Source organism: Arvicanthis niloticus, chromosome 14 (genome assembly GCF_011762505.2).
Source record: "Arvicanthis niloticus isolate mArvNil1 chromosome 14, mArvNil1.pat.X, whole genome shotgun sequence".
NCBI lineage: Eukaryota > Metazoa > Chordata > Mammalia > Rodentia > Muridae > Arvicanthis > Arvicanthis niloticus.
In genome coordinates, this window is record NC_047671.1 from 9,732,501 (window position 1) to 9,758,535 (window position 26,035).

The following is a 26,035-nucleotide window of genomic DNA, read 5'->3' on the forward strand; positions in this document are numbered from 1 at the left end:
ATGATGGTGGTGGTGATACCATGAGAGATGGAAGCGTGAAGGTTTGAGTGGGTACTAGCCTCTCCTCTCAGCTGTGTGATTCAATGGGCCTCTGCTAAGAAGTGACCTGACTGTGCCAGGGTCTGGAGAGCCTGGTAACACTTACAGTAATACTGTTGCAGAGAGCCTGCTGTAGCACTGCTAAAAGAAGTGGGTGATGCGCCAAGCCTGTGCTCCTGGACTGTGCTCCCTGCATCCGCCAGACACACAGAACACAGGGCTGAAGCACCCATGCTGTGTTAACAGGCAGGATCAAAGGCTCAGGCTGCTGAGGAATTGGGACCTCACAGGATACAGGAGGCCATTTAGGAAGCAGCCCAGCCCCGAGCACACGTCCGGGAGACAACAGGGAGGGAGGTGGGTGGATACTGACCTCAGCAGGCAGGTGTTGTGTGTTTCCCAGGAAGTGGAATCATGGATCATGGAACTGGATGGTTCAGGGTGATGTTGCAACTCAAGTTCTGGACTTGAACACCCAGGGCTTAATAGTTTTGTCAGGAGTTCTCTTGATGAGCCTCAGGGTCCTCATTGCAACAGAGGAAAGCAGTACTAAGGTGTTGTGAACGTCAACAGAATGTATGCCAATCGCCCAGAATTGGGCACAGATGTTACCCAAGGCTATAACCACCAAACTCATTCAAGCTGGTGAGCAGGTGCCACCATACCTAGACTTTGCTTATGATGTGTGTCTGTGTGACAGCTTCTCCCACAGGCTTGATCATGTTCCTGGAGCAGGTCATATCCACTAAGCAATAGGTGCTAATTTGGGGTCAGGCTCTGACTACTGCCTGGGCTGGGAAAGGCACCTCTAGGTCCTCTCCAGCTCCATGTCCCCCATTTCCAATAGGGTCACAGCCCTAGGAAACGGTGGTAGGTCAGGCAATGCCTGCTCAGATTCAGTAGGGTCACCTTCTAACAAATATTCCCATCTCCAACAAAAGGAGCACATGTGCATAGTTTTTAGACCAAACTAAGCATATGAAGTGGCTCCATACAGGCTTCAAAATTCAGCATCAACTTCCCAGGTTCAGCCTCAGGGAGAGACTGTGTTGTCTCTCTCCTTTCTCATCTCTGTCAATAATGGCACTGACAGGCCTTGGGTGGTGTCATGAGCAGGTGCATCCCCTCTGCCTTGCAAGGGACCACCCTGCAGGCAGAGAGGCTTATTTGTCACTTAGCAACACCCTGCTATTTCAGAACACTGAGGGAGTGAGGTCACACTGGCTATCCGGAGGTGGGGCAGCCAGTGGCTTAGGCCCCTGAGCCATGGAGAACGGGATACTAATATTACTTTCATTGTTAAATTCCTCTACAACAGCTGACCACCTAAAAACAATACCACACACGGCCCTCAAATTTCTCTTCCATGATAGCTAGCGCCTCTGAGGGTCTTTCTATGTTCCTTTCAAAAAGCCATCTGAAGAGAGGCTTCCTGGGCCTGGGTACCTTTGCCTCACCCATTCAGTCTGAGAAGCAGAGAGGGAGGCCTGTCCTCATGGAATGATGTCAAATTTAGCTTTGACAAGCATACCAAGATGATAAAATGGAGAAACAGATGTATTAACTCAATTAGCCAGGACTCTGAAGAGGAGCAGAGAAATCCTACAGTGCTTTGATATACTAAGAAGGCATGGAGCCTCAATACCCTTGAGTGTGTATGAATGAGAAGATACCCAAGGAGTCCACCCCTCCTCCCCATAGTGAAGGTAGAATGAAAGATTTTGGCTCTATAGGTTGCATGGCCTACCAAGCATGAGGCTTTGTTCCACACATACTAGTTCCTTTTTCAGAGGAAGATGGTCCAATCTTCCCCACACACGAAGAATAAATACCACAGAGATGGCCCATGATCTATCAGCTATATGTGGCACAGGCTGACCCTCACTCAACTCTTGTCAACGTCAGCCACAAGATCCAGCCCACCACAAGTGTCTCTGAATGACCAAGTGTCATAAACGAATGGAAGGTCAAGAAATTCAAGTACAGAAGCAACCGTTCAGCCACGGTGAGACTTTTCAAGGGTCTCTTCCCTTACACATTGGCAGTGGCTACCCAAAAATCTGCAAAAATAGACTTTTCTTGATTTACTTTGATTAACCTCTAAGTATCTAATAAGTTGTTTTTCAGTTTCTCAGAACTGCAGAACTGTGGTGCTTCAGACAAAAACATGAAAAGAAGTAAAATCCATGGACATACACACACAGCACTGACATTTTACACATCTGGAGGACCCTAACCCTAACCCAGGCCACACTGCTTGACACTAAGCACTGGCAGTATGAACTGCCTTGGTTTGCTGAAAGGTCACTGAATGGGTCAGAGTAGCAGACAGGCTACAAACTAGATGTAGGTGGTCGACACATGGATATAGGTGGTCCACACACGAATGTAAGTGGTCTGCACATGGATGTAGGAGGTCCACACACGAATGTTGGTTGTACACACATGGATATAGGAGGTCCACACATAGATGTAGGTGGTCCACACATGGATGTAGGTGGTCCACACATGGACGTAGGAGGTCCACACATGGATGTAGGAGGTCCACACATGGATGTAGGAGGTCCATACATGGATGTTGGCTGTCCATACATGGATGTAGGAGGTCTACACACCACGATGAGATGTTGCACAGAGGGTGATTTCAAATTTTGTAGGTATATAAAGCAAGCTTTCCCCCTTACTCAAGTAAAACACTATGCTGCATCCTATCTGCTGATAGGCTGTTGAGGTGGGAATGGGGTGTTGTGGTGGGGTTGGGGTGGGATCCAACCTAACTTTTAGAGCCAAAGGCTGAAGAAAAGAGAAGCCAGGAGAAAACTGCCAATACACTGGCCGCAGGAAGACGCAAGGCTCCCCTCATCCCCAAGGGCTGGGCCTGGTGCACTGGCTGAATAGGCCTGCTAAGGGGATGTGGGTCAGCCTGAATCTCAGAGACCCAGTTCTACCCAAATGGAAACCCGGAAATATCAACAGCAGGCGTATCAAATATGTATTTCTGATTTTCCAAGTCTCTCTGTTTAGCTCAGCTGCCCTCTCCTCCTGTCCCGTAGACTTGGCACTGGTTGTCTTCCAGGCACGGGAGGGCTGCTCTTGGCAGAGAGCTCGCCCTGAACCATGTACTGACCACCTGTGGAAAGTCAATGTTTTCTAAAGTAGCACCACAAGCCACTGCTGAAGTTGTTGCTGCAAGCAAAGTCCATTTGCTTTCCATCTCAGTCAGCAAGCACTTACTGGATATGTACCCTATGCAAAATCTCACAGGTTAATGCTGAATCACAATTGAGAAATGCCAGTAGCTTTCTGGGCTGGTCTTCTAGAATGTTCAACTTGATGTGCATGCGATGGGAGGAATAAAGAACTCCAAACAAGGAAAAGACTAGAGCCCAACAGGCAGCTGTTGTGTCTTCTAGAAGATACAACCTGGAAACTTGTACAGAGAACCCCCAGAGTGTCAAAGAGGGCATCCCCAGAGGACAGACATGTCCACCAACCCTGCAGTCTGATAAGACAGCTGGGCTGCTGACCTCTGGCTTCCCATAAATTTGAGGTTGGGGACTAGGAACACTTCAAATAATAGGATGAAGAACCTCCCCCTCCCCATGTCATATCCCGTGTCACATCTTCCAAACCCGCCCTCCACCGAGAATAGTGGACATGGTGTCTGCTTTCTTGTCTTTGCACCTCAACACAGGCTCCACACTTGACACACAGTAGTTGCCCAGTAAAAGGAGCAAAACCCCATGATCAAATGACTGGAGGGCGGGCAGGACCAGTATTTTATAACCAGCTACCAAATAAGAGGGTTTCCCTTGAGGACATGCATCAAGAACCTTCTTCTACAATTCAAGGAAAAGAGAACATCTTAAAACCAAAAGACACAGTCTCAGTTGTTTCCATGAGCTCCAGACCTGGAGAACCAGGGAGACTCAGATGTAGGGTCTCTTGTACTACCTGGGGACCTGGGATGTGGTGTCTGTGTCTTGGTCTGAATTACACGATGACTTAACAGTCCCTAAGAAGAGCCATGAGCCTTCCCCACTTGTCTTATTCAGGGTTTCTTTTCCTGCACAAAACACCGTGTCCAAGAAGCAAGTTGGGGAAGAAAGGGTTTATTCAGCTTATACTTCCACATTGCTGTTCATCTCCAAAGGAAGTTAGGACAGGAACTCACACAGGGCAGGACTTTGGAGGCAGGAGCTGATGCAGAAGCCATGGAAGAATGATGCTTACTGGATTGCTTCCCCTGGCTTGCTCAGCTTGCTTTCTTATTGAACCCAAGACTACCAATCCAGGGATGGCACCACCCACAGTGGGCCCTCCACCCTTGATCACTAGTTGAGAAAATGCCTTCCAGCTGGATCTCATGGAGGCATTTCCTCAACTGAGCATGGTTTAGAAGTGTGCTGGGAAGGAGCTGAGGGGCTAGAAAGGAGTCTAACACCTGCATTCTGGGGCCTGGACTTAAGCCCAAAAGGAATTGAGAAGTCAGTAAGCATGTGGATTTGTACATAAACAGCCAGCTGGACACATCTGCCTGTGTGTTCTGCTGCCTCACCTCATGCTCCCTTCATGGTGTCCCTAAAGGACCAGAAGACCCTTTTAAGCCAAGGCACGCCTCTCCTCCGTCAGCCCAGACACACTAGAGCTTCTGAGACCTTTAAAGGTTCTATTTCACAACTTCTGACACCATTCCTTTCTTTAAACTTGGGAGAACCCCACCCCAGTATCTGGAATGCCCCGGGTCCCAGGCAATAGTTTCCCTCCTTAGTGAGATATAGTAGCCCCTGGCTACACACCCAGAAGGTGGCAACCCTTCTGGGGGCAGTGACATCATCCATGTTCCCCAAACTACCATCCCACCTGGGTCCCTGTCAAGAGCCTCGTCTAAATGCAACTTCTCAAATCAAGTCCCAGAACCTGTTGAAACACATACACGCACAGATACAACAAAGCAGAATCTCAAAAGGGTGTAGCTGACACACAGGTGAGTCAAACCGTGTCCAGGCAGTTCTCAACTGGCCCACAGGAGGCAAGTCCTCAGCCATCCAACAGGGAGGCCTGGCCCGGCTTCCATCCCACCCGATGTCTCATGCCAGATGGAAGGGTGGGTCCCTTCAGGGCCACGGCAGCCAATACACTCAGCCAGAGATAAGATCTTGAGGATCAGAAGAGACAGGCTGACAGAAGACACTGTGTGCCCAGCTGTCCACAGCAGCTTTCCAGGCAGCACATGATCAGCTGGGACATCTAGGGGCTACTCACACACACGCCCTCCCAAGAGGCCCAGGTTAACATCTGAGGTAGGCTATGTGAGGAAAGGATAACACTTCCACTCAGAACCTGGAAGATCAGTCTCACCTGCTCTGGTGGGACACACCATATGCACCCAGCTCCCAAAAGCCAACACAAAGAGAACGGGAGGAGGATTAAGGATAACACTGGGAAGCTAAAAAGAGATGGACAGAGAGCACACCAGCACCTTTGAGTTTCCAGTTGATTGACAACTCAAGAAATATACGGGGGGGGGGGGGAGATAGGGTAGGGGGTTCCTGGGTGTTGGGGGGAATGGGGTGAGGGGATAAAATCTGAAATGTATTTTTTAAAAAAGAAATATACAAATTAAACCAGTAGAAAAAGGAATGGGGAGGGCAATGAATGGATACCAAACAGCATATATAAAATAGCAGAAGCAATTTCTCAGAACATTTTTTAAAGTTATTGCATGTGCATGATGTGTGTGTGCGCGCGCGTGTGCGCACGCCATGGTGTACATGCCATTGAGTGTGTGGCGATCAGAACAACTTTGCGGAGTCAGTTCTTTCTGTCCATCTTTATGTGGATTCCAGGGATCGAACTCAGGAGCTCAGGCTTGCTTGGTAATTGCCTTCATTGCTGAGCCATCTCACCTTCCTAAACATTTAGTAATTACGTGTTCAAAGCCTTAAGAATGTGCATGTCTTATCCCAAGTACTTTTAAATACATAGAGTTCTGTACTTAATACAACCAATAACTTTCAATCAATAACTTTTTTGCTTTACGTTGTATATTCTGTATTAGCTTTATATAAATACTTCAGTATGGTTCACAGCACAGTTTAGTAGGGAGGAAAACCAGGCAGAAATTCAAACAAGATATCGGTTAAATTAATTATGATTTGGACAGGAGATGTAATACCATGTAGTCATTTTTTAAAAGTTCTCTAAAAATATTAACGATATGAAGAAACATTTGTCACATATTGCCAGATTGAAAGTAGACTGCACATTATGTCTTTGTGATCCTCATTCTAGAAACAATAATGTGACATGTACACATTAGCACATGCCATCAGAAGGCATGAGGCAGCCTTTGCGAGAAGTTCATCTGCCGACAGAACTACCCTCTTCTAGCCTCAAGTTTCTTTAGGGAGGCAGAAACATGAAGGAAACCTTCAGTCTCAAACAATTCAGAGTGGGCCTCGAGACGGATACTTAAAAAATGAGTAGAAAGGGGGTCAGGGTGAGCCACGTTTCATGTGGGAACCATCATAATGGCTTTGCAGAAGGGGGAACAGTCGAAAAGGCTCTCAGGTAGGGAAAGCCACTGACTTGTTTAGGGGCATAGGCCAAACCAGGTGTGGATTGACACTGCACATCGAAAAAAAGAACCTGGAACCAAAATCCATTTAATTCTGGAGTTGGAACGCTGTTGCGGTAGTAGGACCTTGATTCCTTTCACGTTTTATAAGCAGAAGGTATGGCTGGTGATATCAAGGAGGCAAAAGGCCTCACTGAGGGACAGGATAGATGAAAACTATGTCCTCTGAGACACCCCCATCCCTGAGGGCAGTGGCCTTCTTGCAGCCTAGGTATTTGCCCTCCTCTCTTCAGCCTGAAACACTCTCTCCTACACATCTTCAGTCTCTCCCTTCTGGCTACAGGTTGGAGAGGTACAAGTCACAGTGGAGTGAGAAGGGCAGGCAGAGACAGGAAATCGAGAGTGCACCTGGCTCTGGAGAGGAAGAGACGATGAGCCAGGGTTAACGATAAGGGAGTATGAAATGGGCAGCAGCCACCAGGCCAAGAACCTGCGCTCTCCGCATGCACGCCTGGTGTGCCCGGGAAGTGGCCGGCTGTGGCAGATAATTAAGGATCTCAATTCTGTGAGGACATGTGGCCATTTTCAAGCCAGGCACTGAGACCCTGACCTGTGGCGTTGGATGCTGAGGATTGTGGGTGTGCTGCAGTTCCCAGCATGCCTTCACCCTCACGGCTCACCTCACCTCAGGAGGTGAGCGTCTCCTCTGTCCAATCCGACACAGGCCACAGACAAAGTGACTCAGATAGGGAAATAGGGAAGTTAAATGACTTGCCTCAAATCCCCAAATGTAGAGAGGACAAAACTTGGGTGCACTGAGTTGCCCGGCTGCCATTTTCCTAAGCAAAACCTGTCCTGTAGTTCTATATTCAAGGTGCCTGAAGTCCTCGCTGAGAGGAAGTTCTGTGACCAAAAGCCTGAAGTGACCAAAGCCTGAAGAGATGGACTCCACAGTAACACATATCAATGACAGAGTGGTTGGAGAGCAGGAAGGGTATGGAAGGAAGAACCACATGGGACTTTCTGGACAGGCAATGAGGGTGGCACGCTGTAGGGTGGGGAGCTTGTGACAGCCACCCCAGTGCTGTCTAGGTCAGTGTGGGCCCTCCTAAGTCTCCATTCAAAATAGCATCTGAGCTTGAAGCCTCGGGGACACAGAGTGGCATTTCTCCACTGAGCAGTGCTGGAGGAGGCAGCAGGGCGAACATGCCAGGAAACAGAGGCAGGTGGCCTATTCTCCCCTCAGCCTGCATGGACCACAGCCCAGAAATGCAGGATAAGGCCCTGTGAGGGCACTTCCTCCAGATCTGTCCCATGGCCTCACTTTGAGTTTGATAACGTACAGTGTCACACACAGCTACTGAGCACCAGAACTGAGTGGTTAGTGCTCATCAGACCACACTCAGCAGTCAGGAAGAATCCTGGAGATGGGTGGCGGTGTACCTTCACTGTGCTGCTGCTCACGAGAGTGTTACCCACCTGTGCGAACACACAAGTGAGCGCCCTTCTATTCACACAAGAGGTTAACATGGTAGTAGGCCAAGGTAAGTGACCTCAGGTTTCTGTAGTCTTTCTCACAGCTGCTTGTGAATGTACCACCATTTCAAAACAGTTTAGAGAAATGCAGGGGCTGCCCTCTTCCAGTGCTGAGAAAGCAGGCAACCCTTCCAACTTCCCACTGCCATTGATGGCCCTAACTCCACAGCTGCATGAACTTGGGATGTGGGAGCACTCCTGGACAAGAGGGGACGGGCAGGAGCCATAGAATTACCATCTGAAAACAGGATAGAGTCTCATAAGTAAGAGATTCCCCAAATGCGGAGACCCTGCAATTCCCCACAATGGGTCTGAAAAGATACCCTTTTGTTACTGGGGAACTGCCTCATCCTCAGGACTCTATAGAGACCCTGAAAAATCTTACACCAAAGAACTCTTTGGTGGCTGGTCAGTAGTCTAGTGAGAGCATCACCTTCCCAGATACCAGGTGAATGAATGGATCTCAGGCCTTAGGCCCATAAGAAGCACTGGGGAGAACGTGCCCTTAGTGACCCGGACCATTCCAACACCTCTCCCTTCTTCACCCAGAACACCACAGAAACAAGACTACTTATCTCCTAGTCAGTAAAAGGCTCCAGGGACTTCTCCCACCCGAATCTAAGCAACAGCAGCTTCTCCATCCCGCGGGGTCCACGTTGTAGACACCCCCCCTCCAGACCAAAGCTTTTGCAGTGAAGGAGCTGCCTCCGCAGAGGGAAGAAGCGCCAGATCCTATCAGCCAATTATCCAGACTCGGCTACTCGCAAGTTCGGGCACGCTCTGACTAGGCACAAGCAGCGGGAGGGGCCTGGGCGCGCCCAGGGGGTCTGAGTCTGCGCCCTGGTCGCGCCCCCATAGCGGACTATAGTCTGGTCTAGGGGCGGCTCGCCCAAATGGGAGTTTATAGGTGCCTGCACCCTAAGAACCTGGGGTACCTAAGCTGGGGTAGCGTCTAGGAAAGATGTCTGGGTAGGAAGGGTGCTCTGGATTTGGGCCAGGGGTATGATCAAGGGGTCTGGGTCTAGAGGTAAAGGAAGGGCTCCTGGGGTTCTGGGTCTGGTACCCAGCGCCAAACAGGAGACTGGGCCAGGGCCCTGATCTGGGAGCCAACCGCCAGTCTGCTCCTTAAGGACAAATAGGCGGCGCAGCCAGGCCCCCCTCCTGGTTCTGGCCCTTCTAAGACCCCTCCACGACCCGAATCCCAGCAGTCCCCAGCTCCAAGATCGCCCCGGAAACACAGCCCTCCCCTCCAACGTGTGGCGCGCCCGGGTCGTCTCTAGTTCGTGGAACAAAAGAGCAGCTCTCGTGGAGCTGGTTCAGAGCCTGTACTGACTGTCCCATGGCCCTCCGCCGCCGGGCTTTGTGTTCGCATAGGGAGCAGGGAGGATCGCCGGAGTCCCGGAGCACATCCCACGGACCGTGCGCAGAAGCATGCAGCGTCTAAGCTCCAAAGTTGTCGACGCCGGTCGCCTCCCACACCGCTCCAGTTTCCCTCCCCGGGGTGCCCCATTCATTTGCCACGGGAACGAGTGCAGACCGCCACGGTGGGCCTCCGGCACTTACCTTGCTCTTGACTTCCACTGCGCTGCAGTCGTAGAAGCGTAGGGTCTGAGACTTATGAAAACTCCGGTTCATGATTTCGGCCCCACTTAGCCTCGCCTTCGCCTTCGCCCTCGCCGCTCAGGGGCCTCAAAGAGAGTCTCCGCGGAGACGCCCCCCGCCGTCTGCCCGGGCCCGGCGCCGGGCCCGCGCTCGCTAGGGCGCCCTGCTGCACGGCGTGAGGCGGGCCGGAGCGGGGCTGGCCGCGGGCCTCGGGGATTCCAGGGGCCGCGCGTGGGAGGAGCTACGGGACACCTCCCCCACGCCCCGCCTCCAGCGCCCCGCCTCCAGCGCCCCGCCTCCAGCGCCCCGCCTCCAGCGCCCCGCCTCCAGCGCCCCGCCTCCAGCGCCCCGCCTCCAGCGCCCATCAAGACCCGCCCCCACCACGCCCCCACCTGGTTTCCAAAGGAAGAAGCAGCTCTGGGCTATTTTCTGGGCTCACTGGGAAAGGGGTTCTGGATAGATTCTTAAGAAGCACTCCAGGTCTGATCCGATCAGGCTCCACCTGCCTGTCTCAGCTGCCAGGTTGTAGGTCGTCCGGCCCATGAAGTAGTGAATTCTTAACACACAGGCAAGACGAAAAGCGACATAGTAAATGAATGCCAAATTGTGAAGAAATAGTTAATGTTTAAAGTAATATACAGTATTAACAAGAAGAACAAAAACTTTTTTTTTTTTTTTTTTTTTTAAAGCAAGAGGAACACTTACAGGAGGGTGTGAAGCGCAGCAAGGGTTTTTCTAAGGCAGTTGATAGAAAATAGGATAGGTTTGGAGAAAGAACTGATAGTTATATCATAGAAGAATTATTACTGAGAGCACTTAGAAAGAGAAAACCCAAGATGAAACCTGGCTCTTTAAGAGTTTGTACAGAAGTTAGGACAAGACACACGGGCTTTAACAACTACTTTAAAAAGTCTTATGCGTTTTTGTAATCGACATGTTTACTTTTTGTGTACATTGTAATATATTTTACAGAATTGTGATCATTCTGTTTTGTCACTACCTGGGTTATAATGGATGTTTTCATCAGTTGTTTTTGGAAAATGTTCTTAAAACTGCTTATGTGGATAAAGGTATAACTTCTAATGGTTCTATTTTATTGGCTATGTTTGCATTCTATACGTGCTAATATAAATGCTGAATTCCAGGTTTCACTTATTTCAGAGGCTTTTAAAAGATATTGACTATTAAAATGGAATTATTAGGCTATAAAACACACTTACCTCTAAAGCTTTTAATACAGACTGCCAAATTGCATTCCTTAAATTTTAATTTTTATTCAGTTTTGCTGTGTATTTATTCTGTTACCGCCGGGGTTTAATGCTGGGGCCTGTGGTCACAGTGGTTTAGAGTTATAATCCCTCCCTTAGAAGAAAGTCCAGATTGTTTAGAGGACCCCAGACAGGCATAGGTGAGGTTAGCCAGGAAGACACGGGGAGATGCTAGTCAGAAAGGAGCAGGGGCAAGCACTAGGCTAGCTCCTCTCTTCTTTCCTACCCCCCCCCCCCCCCCCCCGATCCTCCAGAACCCCTTTCCCCAGAGGGGGGAGCCGTTCCCCCAGAACTCCTCCCTTACCCTTCTCTTCGCTTCCTTCTCTCTCTCACGGGCCTTTATATAACCTCAGCCAGCCTCAAAGTTACTATGTAACTGAAGTTGCCCTTCAGCTTCCTATCTCCTGACTACAAGCGTGTGGCTGTACTTCCATACTGTTTTATTCAGTGTTGGGTATGGAATCCTGGACTTCATGGTGGCTTATTTGGAGGGACGATTCCTAACTTAGTACAATCCTTTGGCTTGAGGAAAGTTACAGGCCTGCTGCTTACTGTTTGCTCCAGGGGGACTGCTTGGTGGGTGGGAGAGGCCCAGGAGCAGGTAAGGGTTGAGTGCCCTGATGGTTAATCCCGGTTGTCAGCTTGACTCCATCTGGAATAATCAAAACACAAGCCTCTTGGCACTCCTGTGAGGGGTATTGTAAATGCTGGACTTATTCCTAAATCTTAAATCCACTTATTTCAGAGGCTTTTAAGAGATATTGACTCTTGGTCAGATTATCTGAAGCAGAAAGACCCACCCTAAATGTGGACAGCAGCTTCTGGTGGGAAAATAGATGAAAAGGATAATGGAAAAAGAAAACACTGCTTTCTGCCTGCTTGCCGCCACACTCACTGGCATGTCTGTCTATGCTGTTGCTGCAGTGTACTTGCTGATACTAGAGCCAAGTTATTTGGGCTTCTTCTAATGTAGACCAAAGACCAGCAGGTCTCTAGGGCTCCTCCAGGCCTCCAGTGACAGGTTGGGGTTGCTGAGACATCCAGCCTCATGGACTGAGCAGCTACTGGATTCTTGGCTTCTCTAGTGTGAGACAGCTGTGCACGTGCATGCATGTGTGGTGTGTGTGTGTGTGTGTGTGTGTTTGTTCATATTTGTTAATTCTGTCACTTCTGGTCCTTTAGACAAGCCTTGACTAACACAAGCTGTAAGCCAGACATTTCGAAAATGGAATGATGAATACTGTTCTGGGGAGTGGGTAGGGATGAAGGTCCAAGAGCAGGTTCTGACTTGGCAGTGGTGGTGCACACCTTACATCCCAGCACCCAGGAGGCAGAGGCAGGCAGATCTCTGTGAGTTCGAGACCAGCCTGGTCTGCAGAGCAAGTTCCAGGACACCCAGGGCTACACAGAGAAATCCTGTATCAGAGTGGGGGTGGGAAGATAGCAGGTTCAAGACTCTGGGAAAGGGAAGGTGAGGAGGTACCAAGCTTCAAGTAGTCCTTGGTTGGCAGTGGGTCAGCCGGACGGGAGTGAGACAGTTCTGTGAATCCTGTGGCTCACGTGAGGGGCTAAGGCCTGAGTGCTCCCCTGTTCCATCAGTAACAACCTACTGTATCAACACTGCAACCGAAGGAGATCCCTGGGTACCTGGCAAGCCCAGCAGAGCCACAGAGGGGTTGCACTTGGATTTCAATCACCTGTTGCCTACATAGACTGTGGCTTAAGGAAGAGGCAGCACAGGATGAAGCTGCTGGTGCCTGTGTCTGTTTTCCTGTGCACAGCCAGGGTATCCCTGCCTGAGAAATGCTTTTTAAGCCTTAGAACTTCAGGCCACTCCCTCTAGGTCCTGGCCTGGCAGCCTGTATTTTCACATACCCGTGGGGCCACAGGACCATTGAATGCTTACTGAGTAGACTGGCTCTAGTCGAAGACTGAGAAAGAAAATAGAGATAAACAGGCCTAATCTTCCTCAAGTCATGGCTTCAAAGACTCCATCAAATTGGTAACTCTGAGTGTGGTGGCTCATGCCTTAGTCCCAGTCATTAAGGTGTTAAACTAGGAGGATTGAGAGTTCAAGGCCAGCCTGAGCAATACAGTGAGATGGTCTCAAACCAACCAACCAACCAACCAACCAACCAACCAACCAACCAACCAACCAACCACAGGTAAACAGATGTAGATCCCAAGTACAGTCTGTAGGCCAGTGTTTCTCCCGTGGGGGGAGGTGTTGAATGACCTTTCCATAGAGGTCACCCAAGATCATCAGAAACCACAAATATTTACATTGTGATTCATATCAGTACTGAAATTACAGTGAAGTAGCAATGAAAATAACTCTATGGTTGGGGGTCACCAGAGGAAGTGTAACAAAGGGTCACAGCATTAGGAAGGTTGAGAACCACTTCTCTAGGTGGCCAGTCCTTGAAAACAAAATAGCATAGAACTTCAAAATCATAGATTTCTAGATAAGGGGCAGCTCAAAACATTTTATCAGAAAGGAGATTGGCAACCTCGATTACGTTGTCAGCTTTTAAAGTAACAAAACACCCCTAAAGGAGCTGTTATTAGCATAATAGGATCTGATCATGGAGGTCAGAAAAGTATTGAGAATTACTGGATTATCTAAGCAGTGGGACTCTTGCTGTTCCCTACACTGGAACAATTGATTTCACCCAGAGAGGCCTGGATAGAAGAAAGGCAAGCCCTGTGTGCTCATGGATCGGCCTTCCAGAGATGTCAGGAGTGGTGATGCCTGGGTATGTATGCTCGGTGGTTTTTAAGAAAACCACCTTGCTCTGCCCTCCCCTCTGCCCTGGGAAACTGGGCAATGTCTAGAAGCATCCACTGTGAGGAAGGCAGGGTATGCTACTGACTGCAGAGGCTAGAGATGCCAAGAGGAACAGCCCTTCCTATAAAAAGGGCTTCAACCCAGTCAAAATGTCAGCTGTGCCAAGGGTTGTTGTTTCTGACTCTCAGATTCGTGCTGCTCATTTTTCACCATCACCGGAGGTCCCCGTAGGAACCTTAGTTTGCAGAACTCTGCACATTTTATGTTTGCAGAAGTCTGCAAACTTTGAAGTGTGCAGACATGTGCTACCCTTGTTCCTGGTCTCTGAGTCTGGTGATAAAAACTAGGGAAAGTCAGCCCTGCTGTGAAACCAATAAAAATAAATACCAGGCTCATCTCTGCTCTGGGCTCCTCAGCACTTCAAAGAAAAGCAAACGATGCAAATCACATCTGCAGACAAGAGATGAAACACTGAAAATCTCATTACGGAACCTTTCCTTTCACACGGGTACTTGGGTGTAAAAGTTCCTAAGAAAGTGTGTTGAAATAAAATTATAAACAAAAGGCATCAACTTAGTGGGTCAAGCCCCGTCTCCTTGTAAGGCAAAGGGCCCAGAGTATCCCACTCAGACCACCACCGCACCCCCTCAGGCATCAGTGTGTGTCAGGAGGTCACAATTCAGAAGACACTGGACATCTGGGTGCTCTGGGATCTGGCTAAGGCTTGAGATCAGTCAGAATCCTGAGGGTGGAGTTTGGCACCTGGGTGAATGCCAACTATGCCCTGCCCATAGTTTTGCCCAGTGCCTCTTCCAGTGTTATTACAGGGAGAATGTCACATGGGAGTGACCTGGGCCAGTGGTTGCTGCTGAGGCTCTGTTGTATCTCATCATCCTGTCCTCTGGTTGTTCTCTGAGCTCATCTCCTGCCTGAAGTGTTTCCTGTTCCCCACCCTAGTCTTTATTGTCTACTTTATCTTGCTCTATGTCTCTTGTATTTCAGTGTACTTTCATTTTTACTTAAGAGATTAATGTTCTCAGAGAGGTGATCCCTTACTTCTGCAAAACACTAGGAGCAGCATTTTGGAGACCTGCCCTCCCCCAATTCTCCTGTTGCCTTAGCTCCACCTTCACTGTTTTCCTGGTATCTCTCTCGTCCCCTGTCCCAAAACTTGTCACACTGTGTTCATTCCCTGACTTTGTATTTCACACTAGACTGATATCCCCAGGATTGGCCAACGGACTTGCCAGTAACTAAATAGGTTCTGGGTCCTGTTGAACAGCAGGCTCAGGGTGTCTTGTGCAAGTGGGTTCGGTCTGATCTCCCCTCCTGACCTATGCCAGGTAATGTGGTATAGGTGTGAGAGTAAGTGGTTGGTTTCCATTGAAGATCCATTCATTCTTTTTAGCTGTAGCAGGTTCTAATGGCGACTGTATAATGTTACAGGGCAAAGAGAAGATGCAGCGGATTGTCCCAAAAGAAGCAGTTCAGAACACGTCTACAGATCTTAACGTTGAAGCCCATTAACAGAAAGAGGTGGCAGAGAGGCAGCGAGGACTGCCACCCAGGAGCAGACCTCTCTCCAACTCCTGGTGCAGGCCTGTGGGGCGGGAAGAAGGCCTTTCAAAGTCACTGTAGAAAGCATGTAGGTGCAGACCCCAGATCTCTTTGATCTTCCCCCAAATGTGAAGTGTCTGTATAGGCTGATTGTATTTTGAGTGATACAATTGTTTATTATTTCCACCTTTACCAATCACTCATAGAATTTATTGTCATTGATAATTAGCAAAGGGGGAGGAACTTTCACGTTCAGGTTGTTGAGATACAATTTCTCAGAAAAACATTCTCTAAGGTATGCTTTTTTGTTTTAGTTTTTTAATGATCGAATCACGTGCTGTTGCGTGCGTCATGCATGGAACATTTGTGTGTTCCTTGGATGAGACAGAAAAATAAAGTGTCATAGTAACGTGTCACCATCATTTAATCTTCATGTAAAGTGTACAACTTCCCAGGTTTCGCTTTCAATCTGTTCAGAGATGTTTCTGCCCTTGTGGTGAGGATGCTTTGGGCCCGTGTGGAAGATCCAGAGCAAAGACCCAGCAGCAGCTCCTTAGGCAGATTGTGCTCTCAGCTCTCAGCCACAAAGGAATAAATTCCCTACATTCCAGAGCCATGTGGAAATTGTTGCATCTGTTCATGCCCTCCAAAGAGGCTCTGCTGGAAGCCCCCCACTCCCAAATCAGCCTGCACGCCACAGCCCCCAACCAATCAGCGTGCGCCCCACAGCCCCCAACCAATCAGCGTGCGCCCCACAGCCTCCAACCAATCAGTGTGCGCTCAACAGCCTCTAACAAGCGGTTACTCCCACCTCAGTTTGGAGCTTACTTACTGGTCCACGTGGAGCTGTTAGTATCAGGATAGGAACCTGAAAAGCAGATGGGCTCGCCCTGATAGCTGTGGCTTTGCACTGAAGCTCTGAAGCAGATATTCAAAAATGTAAACAAAAGTACCTAGGGCATGAAATGAAGTCCTCATTCCGAGGATCACACTAATCATGGATTAAAATCTCAAACGGTTTTTTGTTGTTGTTGTTTTGTTTTTGTTTGTTTGTTTGTTTCTGTGTGCTTGTAAGTGTGCGTGTGGTATGGGGAGGGGCTGAATCTGCTGAGTAGGTAAATATGACCCAGTGTGATATCCTGGCGGAAGGAAGTGGCCTGCTCAAAAGAGGTAGAGTTGTTTTTTGTTTTTTTGTTTTTTGTTTTTTTCCCTAGCACGATCATCTCCTGGAACTCCTACCAGGTAGCAGGCCTTGTAGGAGAAAAAGATGGGACACTTACCTTCTTGTCTACTTCAGTAGAGCTCTGGAGTGGGTCAACTTCTGGCACTCTAGGAGACAATGCTTGATTGATCTAATTTTGCCGTGATGCTGTCTGCTGGTTACACAAACACCAAAGAATCCTTCATGCCCTCTGGCCATGGGCTCTTGGCTGAATAATAATCCTGTAGCCAGGCGTGCAGAGCTCATTCACTCTAGAAGCAACACGTCAGCGTATCACTTTCAGACTGGGAGAAATCTCCCAGAAGTTACCAAAGCACTTGGCCATCATCAGTCTAATATTCGGCACCCAGATATGAACAAGAAAGTTTCTGTACCCATCATTAGGGGTGGGAGAGTTAGCCATTTTTTTTTTTAAACGCATTGGTGTGAGAGTGTCAGATCCCTTGGAACTGGAGTTACAGACAACTGTGACTTGCTATGTGGGTGCTGGGAATTGAACCTGGGTCCTCTAGGAAGAATAGCCAGTGTTCTTAACTACTGAGCTATCTCCACAGCCCCAGGAGGTTGGTTTTTTTTAAAGCCATGCTTTTTCTGTGTAGCTCTGGCTGTCCTGGAATTAGCTCTGTAGACCAGGTTGCCTTCAAACGCAGAGATCTCTCTCTGCCTCCCAAGTGCTGTGATCTTTAAAGGCCTGCACTATCATGCCTAGCATTCTGTAGCCATTCTTAACCCAAGGGAAGAGAAGCAACAATGAGTTTGCAATCCAGTCTTCTAGCCAAGACTCCCTTCTGTCCTCAATATATAGGCATCAGATTCTGCACATATGGAACCCATTTGGTTATTTGGAAGCTACAGTGTAGTACTGGGGGATATCTGTCTAGCATGAAATAAAACAGACACAGGAAAGGAACAAATGTGCAACTGTTGTGACAAGGGACAATGGAAGGCAAGGGAAACACTCTGGATCCAGCAAAGTCAACTGGATGATGAGGAAGTGGCATCAAACATTCCACCATGAACCCCTATAGTGTTGTCCATACCCAGGACAAATTGCAAAACCCTCCATGCCCTGACTCGTTTTCCTGATATGATTTCTGTTGATCCCCTTTCCAGTCTCCATGTTTTGCATCCTCTTCTGGTGCCTTTGAATTATGTGACTATGGAGAGCAGCTGCAGAACCAACTGTTAAGAAAGGCTCAGAAACCTGGGTCTCCTCTCTTTCCTTCCCACACATATGTAACAGACCCTAAGTTATATTCTTAGGCAATCTTTCTGGACACTCATCAGCTGAGGCTGCAAATAAGTGAAGGTGATCTCACTGTTTCTGTTCTTGCTCCTTCCCAAACGGCTTGTTAATGTCAGTATGTCATCCTGGACGCTTTCCATGTGGAAGCCTCTCACCTGCCTCTATCTGGATATATGTTCCTCCAATATGCATTAGGCCCACTCTCCTCTGTGGTCTGCAGGTCCCAATGTTGTCGGTTCCCCTGGTCCTTTCTGTGCTTGCTACTCTGAAAGGCTATGTTGATGCCAGCAGCCTTTGGGGGCACACTTTCTCCTGCCTGGCTTACTCCTCCTGCATGCCCAGGCTGCTTTCTTCTAGGCTCTTCACCTCATTTTCACTCTACAGAAAATAAGATTTTCTTCAGCCAAGCAACGGGGGGGGGGGGGGGGGGGGGGAGGGGTAGGGAGGAGGGACACAGACCACCCTACCCATAAGTGACTTGCGCAGATGCCACCCAAACATTTAAATACTCGAGATTAGAAATGACTTTGTATGAGAATTCACAACAGAGGACTCTCAAATGGCTGAGAAGCACCTAGAGAAATGGTCAAAGTCATTAGTGATCAGAAAAATGCAAATCAAAACGACCCTGAAATTCCACCTTACACCAATCAGAATGGCTAAAATCAAAACCTCAGGTGACAGCACATGTTGGTGAGGATGTGGAGAAAGAGGAACACTCCTCCATTGCTGGTGGGATTGCAAATGGGAGCAACCACTGTGGAAATCAATCTGGAGGTTCAGAAAATTGGAAATAGACATACCTGAAAACCCAGCAATACCATTCTTGGGAATACACCCAACAGATGCTCCACCGTGCCACAGGGGCACGTGTTTCACTCTGTTCATAGCAGCCTTGTTTGTGATAGCCAGAAGCTGGAAACAACTCAGATGTCTCATGATGAAGAAGAATGGATACAGAAAATGTGGTTCATTAACACAATGAATAACTACTCAGTTATTAAGAATGAGAACATCCTGAGTTTTGTAGGCAAATGGATGGAACTAGAGAAAATCATTTTGAGTGAGGTAACTCAGACCGGAAAGGACATGCATGGTATGTACTCACTAATAAGTGGATATTAGCCCGAAAAAGTACAGAATATCCAAGATACAGTCCACAGAATTCAAAAAGGTCAACAAGCTGAAGGGCCCAAGTAAGGACACCTCAGTCCCACTTGTAAGGGAGAAGAAAGCAATCACAAGGTAGGAGGGAGGGAGGGACCTGGGAGGGAAAGGGGTCGGTGACAGGGTGGAGGCAAGAGGGGAACATGATCTGGTACTGGGTGAGGGAAAAGGACTGAAGCCCCGAGGACCAGCAGAAAGAATGGAAACGGACAACCTTGGGAGGTAGGAGGTGGATGTACCCTCCAGAATGTACCAAAGACCTGAGAGGTGAGAGACTCTCAGGACTCAAAGGGAGGGACCTTAGATGAAATGCCCTACAGTGGGGTGAGGGAACCTGTAGAACCCACCTCCAGCACAAAGACATCAAGTGAGGGAGGGGATTGCTATCTCATAGTCAAAACCCTGACCCATAATTGTTCCTGTCTGAAAGAATTGCAAGGATGGAAATGGAGAGGAGCCTGAGGAAAAGGAGGTCCAGCGACTGGCTCAAATTGGGATCCAGCTCAAGGGGAGGTCCCAAGGCCTGACACTATTACTGAGGCTATAGAGCGCTCACAAAAAGGGACTTATTATGACTACCCTCCAAAAGACCCAACAAGCAGCTGAGAGAGTCAGATATTTGCACCTAACCAATGGACAGAAACTGCTGATCGCTGTGGTTGAATTAGGAAAAAGCTGGAAGAAGCTGAGGAGGAGGGCAACCCTGTAGGAGGACCAGCAGTCTCAATTAATCTGGACCCTGGAGATCTCTCAGACACTGAGCCACCAACCAGGCAGCATGTACCAGCTGATATGAGGCCCCCAACACATATACAGCAGAGGACTGCCGGGTCTGGGTTTAGTCAGAGAAGATGCACCTAACCCTTAAGAGACTGGAGGCCCCAGGGAGTTTAGAGATCAGATGGGGTGGGGGGTGGGGAGATCTTCGTGGAGACGGGGTAGGAAGGAGGCATGAGATGGGGAACAGAGGGTGGACCAGGATGGGGATAAAATCTGGAGTAAATAAAAAGATTAAATAAAAATTAAAAAAGAAAACAGAAATGACTTTGTAACATGAACATTCTGTTTTATTTCCATTTTTATTTATTCTTTGTAATCTTCATACATGTATACAGTATGTCTCAAATACTTTTGACCCTTCAGTCCTGAGCCATCAACTGCAACTGAGGCTGCACCATCACCAATGGCCTTCCGTGGCCTCTCAAAATGCCAAGCCTCAGTTGCTCTTCCTGACCCCTTCATGCCTTCAAAACCAGCATCACATGGGTGATTCTTACACATTACCAAGTACATCTGCAGTACGAGGGACAATCTTGGCTATCTCTAGATTAAAGCTTTGTGCTCTAAGAAAACACTTTCCAGAAGATTTCACCTCAGTGATGCCACTTCACTGGTCTCTTCTTAATCACCACTAATTTCGTAGCTCCAGCTAGCCAGTATCAATTGTCCCAGTAGTCTCCTTCTCTTGACTCAGAGGCACCTGGCTGATGCTGCCGAGTTCTGCGTATTGCAGGAGCTGGAACATGATCCCCTTGTTATACGACATAATCACCAGCTTCCTCTCTTCAACTCCTTCACTGCCTAAGCTTGGCTGCCCTGGATCTTGCTCTGTAGATTGACCTTGACCTCAGAGGTCTGCATGCCTGTCTCCAGGGATAAAAGGTGTGGGCCACCATGTCTGGATTTAAGCTTTTCTTCACCTAGAATTCGATCTGTCTCAGACTGGCCTTGAACTCAGAGATCTGCTTGGCTTTTTCTCCTGGGATTAAAGGTGTGCCTGGATCTAAATTTATTTGGGTAGGATCTTGCCCTAAGGTTAACACTCCTTTATTTCAACTTAATATCCTTGAACACAGGATTCAGCTCCATTTCACTTCCTGGTACCCCTTTAATACTTGAACCATATATTTTATATTTCTCAGTTTCTACACTTTCTCAGTTTGCTACACTTGTTTAAAATGCTCTTCATGGGACTTAACCAGAGAACAAAGTCTGTGATGGGCTTTTCTGAGACTTTCTTTGTCAATGCAAATTAATCTGAGTCTCTTCAGCTTAGCCTCAGGCAAACTCTTCAGACAAGGGCAAGAAGTAGCCACATTGTTCACCAAAAATACCCCCAAACAGTCTCTAGGACACATACTGAAGTTCTTTTACAGTGAAACCTCTTGGGGCATGACTGCACAGTTCAAATCACTCACAGTAACAAAGTCTTCCATATTCCTACTAGGACAGGTCATTAAGCCCCACTTAAAATATTCCATGGCTTTCCAAAACCAAAGTCCCAAAATTCACATTCTTCCAAACAAAAACATGGTCAGGTCTATTACAGCAATACCCAAGTCCCTGGTACCAACTTCTGTCTTAGCTTAGTTTTTTTTTATTGCGTAGTTTATTTATTTACATTTCAGATGTCATCCCCTTTCCCAATTTCCCCTCCCTAGAACCCCTATCCCGTCCCCCTTCCTCCTTTTTGCTTTTATACCATTTTAATTACATTCATGACCCTAAACTTAGTTTAGGTTTTATTGCTGTGAACAGACACCATGACCAAGGCAAGCCTTATAAGGACAACATTTAATTGGGGCTGGCTTACAGGTTCAGAGGTTCAGTGTAGCAGGATATTTTCCCACTACATTTGTAATAAAGCTCAGTGATTGGCTGTATGAGAGGTAGGCAGAGTGAGGTGTTGGGAGGAGAGAAGGAGAGGAAGGGGAGGAGACCGTCAAGGAGGAGAGGGAGCAGTCCTGGGTAGTAACTTATCAAAAGGTTAGATTTTGGGTAACATCTCTAATTGTGTGGCATCTTGTTAATTGAGCATTTCCAAATATATAAACCAATTGGATAACCTTTAAGTTTTAAGAATCTCATTTCTATCGGGTATTGCGAGGATGACGGGTGTTGTTTGGGGTTCAGTGGAGCTTTGTGAAGGCAGAATGCCAATTCCCCATGCTGGCATCTCGTGGGTGCCAGGGCTAGTGCTTCCAGATAGCTAGAGCCACAGGAAAATGGTGGCTGTCTGGGAACAAGACGGACCGGGCACTGCATTTTAAATATTACCCACAACAGTTCGGTCCATAATAATCAAGGCAGGAGTATGGCAGTGTCTAGGCAGGCATGGTGCAGGAGGAGCTGAGAGTTCTATGCCCTGGCCCATGGAGGGAAGGGGGTGAAAGAATGATAGGAAAAGAGACACAAAGAAGCACCTGTCTGAATGTCTGATCAAGTGCTTGAACTTTATTGTTCAGGTTGCCTTATAAAGACAAGCAGGGAGGAGGGTCAGGGTCCAGGGCCATCCAGCATTCCTTGGCCCAAACCACTTTCTCCCAAGCAAGAGGGCAATAAAACATTTGATAGGCTCAAGTTGCTAATTTTCTCTCCCAGGCAGGAAAGCCAATAAGGTCTTCCTTAACTCAGGCTTCCTGACTTAACTGACATTTGCTCTTAGGAAGAAGGTAGTCTTGGCTCCCAGCAGTTCTACATCTCCATCTGAAGGCTGCTAGCAGATACTGCCTTCCAGGCAGCTAGGATGAGGGTCTTAAAGCCCAACCCACAGTGACACACCTAATCCAACAAGACCATACCTACTTCAACAGAGCCACACCTTCTAATATCGAGACTCACTGGGCCAAGCATATACAAATCAGCACATGTGTCTTACACACACACACACACACACACACACACACACACACACACACACAGAGAGAGAGAGAGAGAGAGAGAGAGAGAGAGAGAGAGAGACAGACAGACAGACAGACAGACAGAACCTACTTAGTTTTAGTCTATTCCTTGTTGCTCATGCATATATGTGCTCTGACCACATGAGATTGGGCAACCTATGTGGTACCTCATCCCTGAAATAAAAGATTCTCCCACTTTTAGCCACCATTGACTACTTGTAGTTCATCTAGGCATAGAATGAAGGCTTTGTGGAACCATTTCCATTATAATACTTTTCCTTTCATTGGCAGCCCTGCCCATGCCTCTTCTGGTGCCTTTAGCCATTTGAGAATGGGCACGGTGGGTCGGAGTACACCGGGTTCCATCTTAGGATACTGCGGCATGTGTGGAGTGCTTCACAGGCAGTCGTATTGTTTTTTCAAAAAGTGAATACTTGGCGTCTGACCAAGGGAAGCGTTTGCAATAGAAGTGGTTTTATCCGTGGTTGTTTGACAAATATATTCCAATTGCTATATCCCTTTTTAAAGAGGATATCTATTATCACTGTGTTATCTGTGTTAATATAAATTAAGTTACTAAACTGCTCTATATATTCTAATATAATTTTTACTGCTTCCTCCTGGGGTAGTCCCCAGGTGAAATCAAATGCTTTTTTCACAGTGCTATACAATGGTTGGAGCAACAATTGCAGGTATGGTATATGCTGCCTCTAATAACCAAATAAACCTATTAAATGCTGTGTTTCTGTTTTATTCTGAGGTCTTGGTAGATTTTTCAGTTTGTTAATTACCTCTGGGGGAACGGATGGTTCCTCTAGTTGACCACGTACTCCGAGGAATTTAACTTCCTCCACTGGTCCTTTTACTTTGTCCTTATTAATGGTCCATCCTTCTTCATTTGTTAGGTGTGCAATTAAGTCTGCTACTGTTTTATGTAGTATTTATTATTTGATATCAGAAGAAGGTCATCTATGTATGAAAATATTATTACTTCTTCTGGTGTGTGGAATGAATCTGAAGCCCATCTTAATGCATTATGTGCTGTAATTGGTCTGTGTTTGTATCCTTGTGGGACTCTAGTAAATTGATACTGTTTTCCTTCCCATGAGAATGTGGTGATTTCCCTAGAGTTGGGATGTAGGGGGATGCCAAAGAACATGTCTGCTAGGCCTATTGTGGCTGACCATTTGGGTGCCACCTGTCTAATTCACAGAAATATATCTTCTACATCAGGCAATTGTCCAGGCATCTGTTCTGAGAGTTTGTTTATGTTCCTATACTCTACTGTAAATCTCCACTTGCCACTTGGTTTTTTTAACTGGCCAAATGGGGCTATTATAATTAAAACTTTGTGTTGGTTCTATAATACATTCTTTTAATAATGTTTGTGTGGTGTCCTTCCCTTCTTCCATCTCTCCTCTTATAGGATATTGTGGTGTGAAGGAGGGTGGTTCTAACGCGCGCACCTCCCAAGTCCCCTCTCACCCATAGAAGAGAAACACGAGAGACGCAATTTGGGTAGTTACTGCAAAACGAGGCTTTACTCTGTATCAGCAAACGTGGAAAACTCGGAAGGATGCGGAAGGGCTGAGACGGGGAAGGGGCCTGGCTTAAATACAGCCTAGAGTGATGTATTCACTTCTGATTGGCTGTTCGCTCACCACCCAATATTATGCCTCGGGATTGGCAGTGACTTTGGCGTGCCTTTTGCCTTTTGCAACTGCGCAGTTAATTGTTTACTTCTGGAGAAGACACGAGGCCAGTGCCATCTTGGGATGGCAGATTATACCACCGCTGACAGCGGCTTCCTACATCTCTCCCTGTTTAAATTATTAATATGAAACAGCCTTTTGCCTATCAAACACAGTACCAATCAAGATTTGAACTCAAACCTGATCAAGCAAACTCCATCTTGGGGGAATAAGCGATCAAGAGCTTATAGCCTGAAGATTTTCCCTTACCCTTCCAGGTGCGATGGAAACAAGTCCCCTGGGTGCAAGAGCTAAGGGGAAGTAAAGAGGAATTGACACCCATCCCTGTGCAATGGAGTATAGCTCCCAGGAGTGCAAGGGCTGTCAACCTACTATTCAGGTACCACAATTATTTAGGCAAGGGCTGGCTGGACTTAGACCTCTCACCGACCCAGTGCAATGGGCTGAACCCTTGGGGTGTATTGACTGAGGGTCTCAGTCATCGGCTACTTTCTTAGCCTAGATAGTCAAATTTCAGGGGGAGATGCTTGTTCCAAGGCTGCGAGTGCTTGGGCTTAAAGCGGCCTTGTCACGTTTTTGCTGGGCTCTGAGCTTACAGACCAACCCTCCATGAACACTAATCCACAACATAGGGCTGTACCAAACAGGCCTATTCCCGCTCTTTAGGAAGAAAGAAAGAAAGAAAGAAAGAAAGAAAGAAAGAAAGAAAGAAAGAAAGAAAGAAAGAAAGGGCAGAAGAAATTTAAGAAGTAAAATCGCCAGGGGTAACAGGGTCCATCCGTGCTCCATCAAGGCTTGAAATCTGGATTTGCAATTGCTGCTGTACCTGGTCCAGCTTCCCATTCCACTTCCCTTTTAAATAAGCAGAAAGATTATGGCTTTGAGTAAATGTATCATTCACAAATCTCAGAGGTGTAATACCTGGAAGTGGGGTTGCTGACACTCAGCTTATTTGAACCACATCCGTGAGTTGCTTCACATGGGCTTGGAGCAAATCAACTCTCTGATTGACCAACAGGATGCCTGCAACGCATCCACTTTCTGTGGGAGGGTCAAAGCCTTAGAGGTCTTTTCTGAAATTTGAATAACAACAGTAGCTGTTGTAACTTGATTAACCATGTCTGTGTCTAGTGATCCATTCCAGCCTTGTGCTAAAAAGCACGTAACATTCTTACAATCTAAGATATCAGAATTATTTTGAAAGTTGGACAACATAAAGAAAAATGGAGGGTCTACACACACCAACACCGGTTGTGCAGATGTATTCTTAAACACCTTATTAATTTTAATGTTATTCAAATGGCTAAAGATATTAGATCATGTAGCCGAAACATTCTGTACTTCATGAAACATATCATTTAACAAAACAAAGGCAGATATACCCTTTTTTAACATTCTAAACAGTGGCTGCAACACATAATTTAATTGTGTTGAAGCAGGATAAACTCAAGAAAATACATATATGATTTAATTTAGGACTTACATCCCTTTGAAAACATTAAACAGAGGTTTAAATCCTCCTATGTTAAGCTTAAGATGAGGTTTTAGCCAAATAATATCTCTTAACAACTTTTAAAATCACTAAGAGCAAATCAAGATTAAAAGTAAACCATTTTCTTTTTGCATGTACACTCACAA

At 47.2% G+C, this 26,035-nt stretch overlaps 1 protein-coding gene across 2 annotated transcripts in view; it reads right to left on the bottom strand.

Moving 5' to 3' along the window:
- Positions 1 to 9,979, bottom strand: part of Pard6g (par-6 family cell polarity regulator gamma) — a 69,054-nt gene extending 59,075 nt beyond the window's left edge. For both annotated transcript variants that reach the window (XR_004608253.2, XM_034518487.2), the window contains exon 1: positions 9,719 to 9,979. Coding sequence is in view for 1 of the 2 variants with exons in the window: in XM_034518487.2 (XP_034374378.1) it covers positions 9,719 to 9,790 (72 nt within the window). In the remaining variant the exon portion in view is untranslated. The remainder of the gene's footprint in view (positions 1 to 9,718) is intronic.
- Positions 9,980 to 26,035: the final 16,056 nt, after the last annotated feature.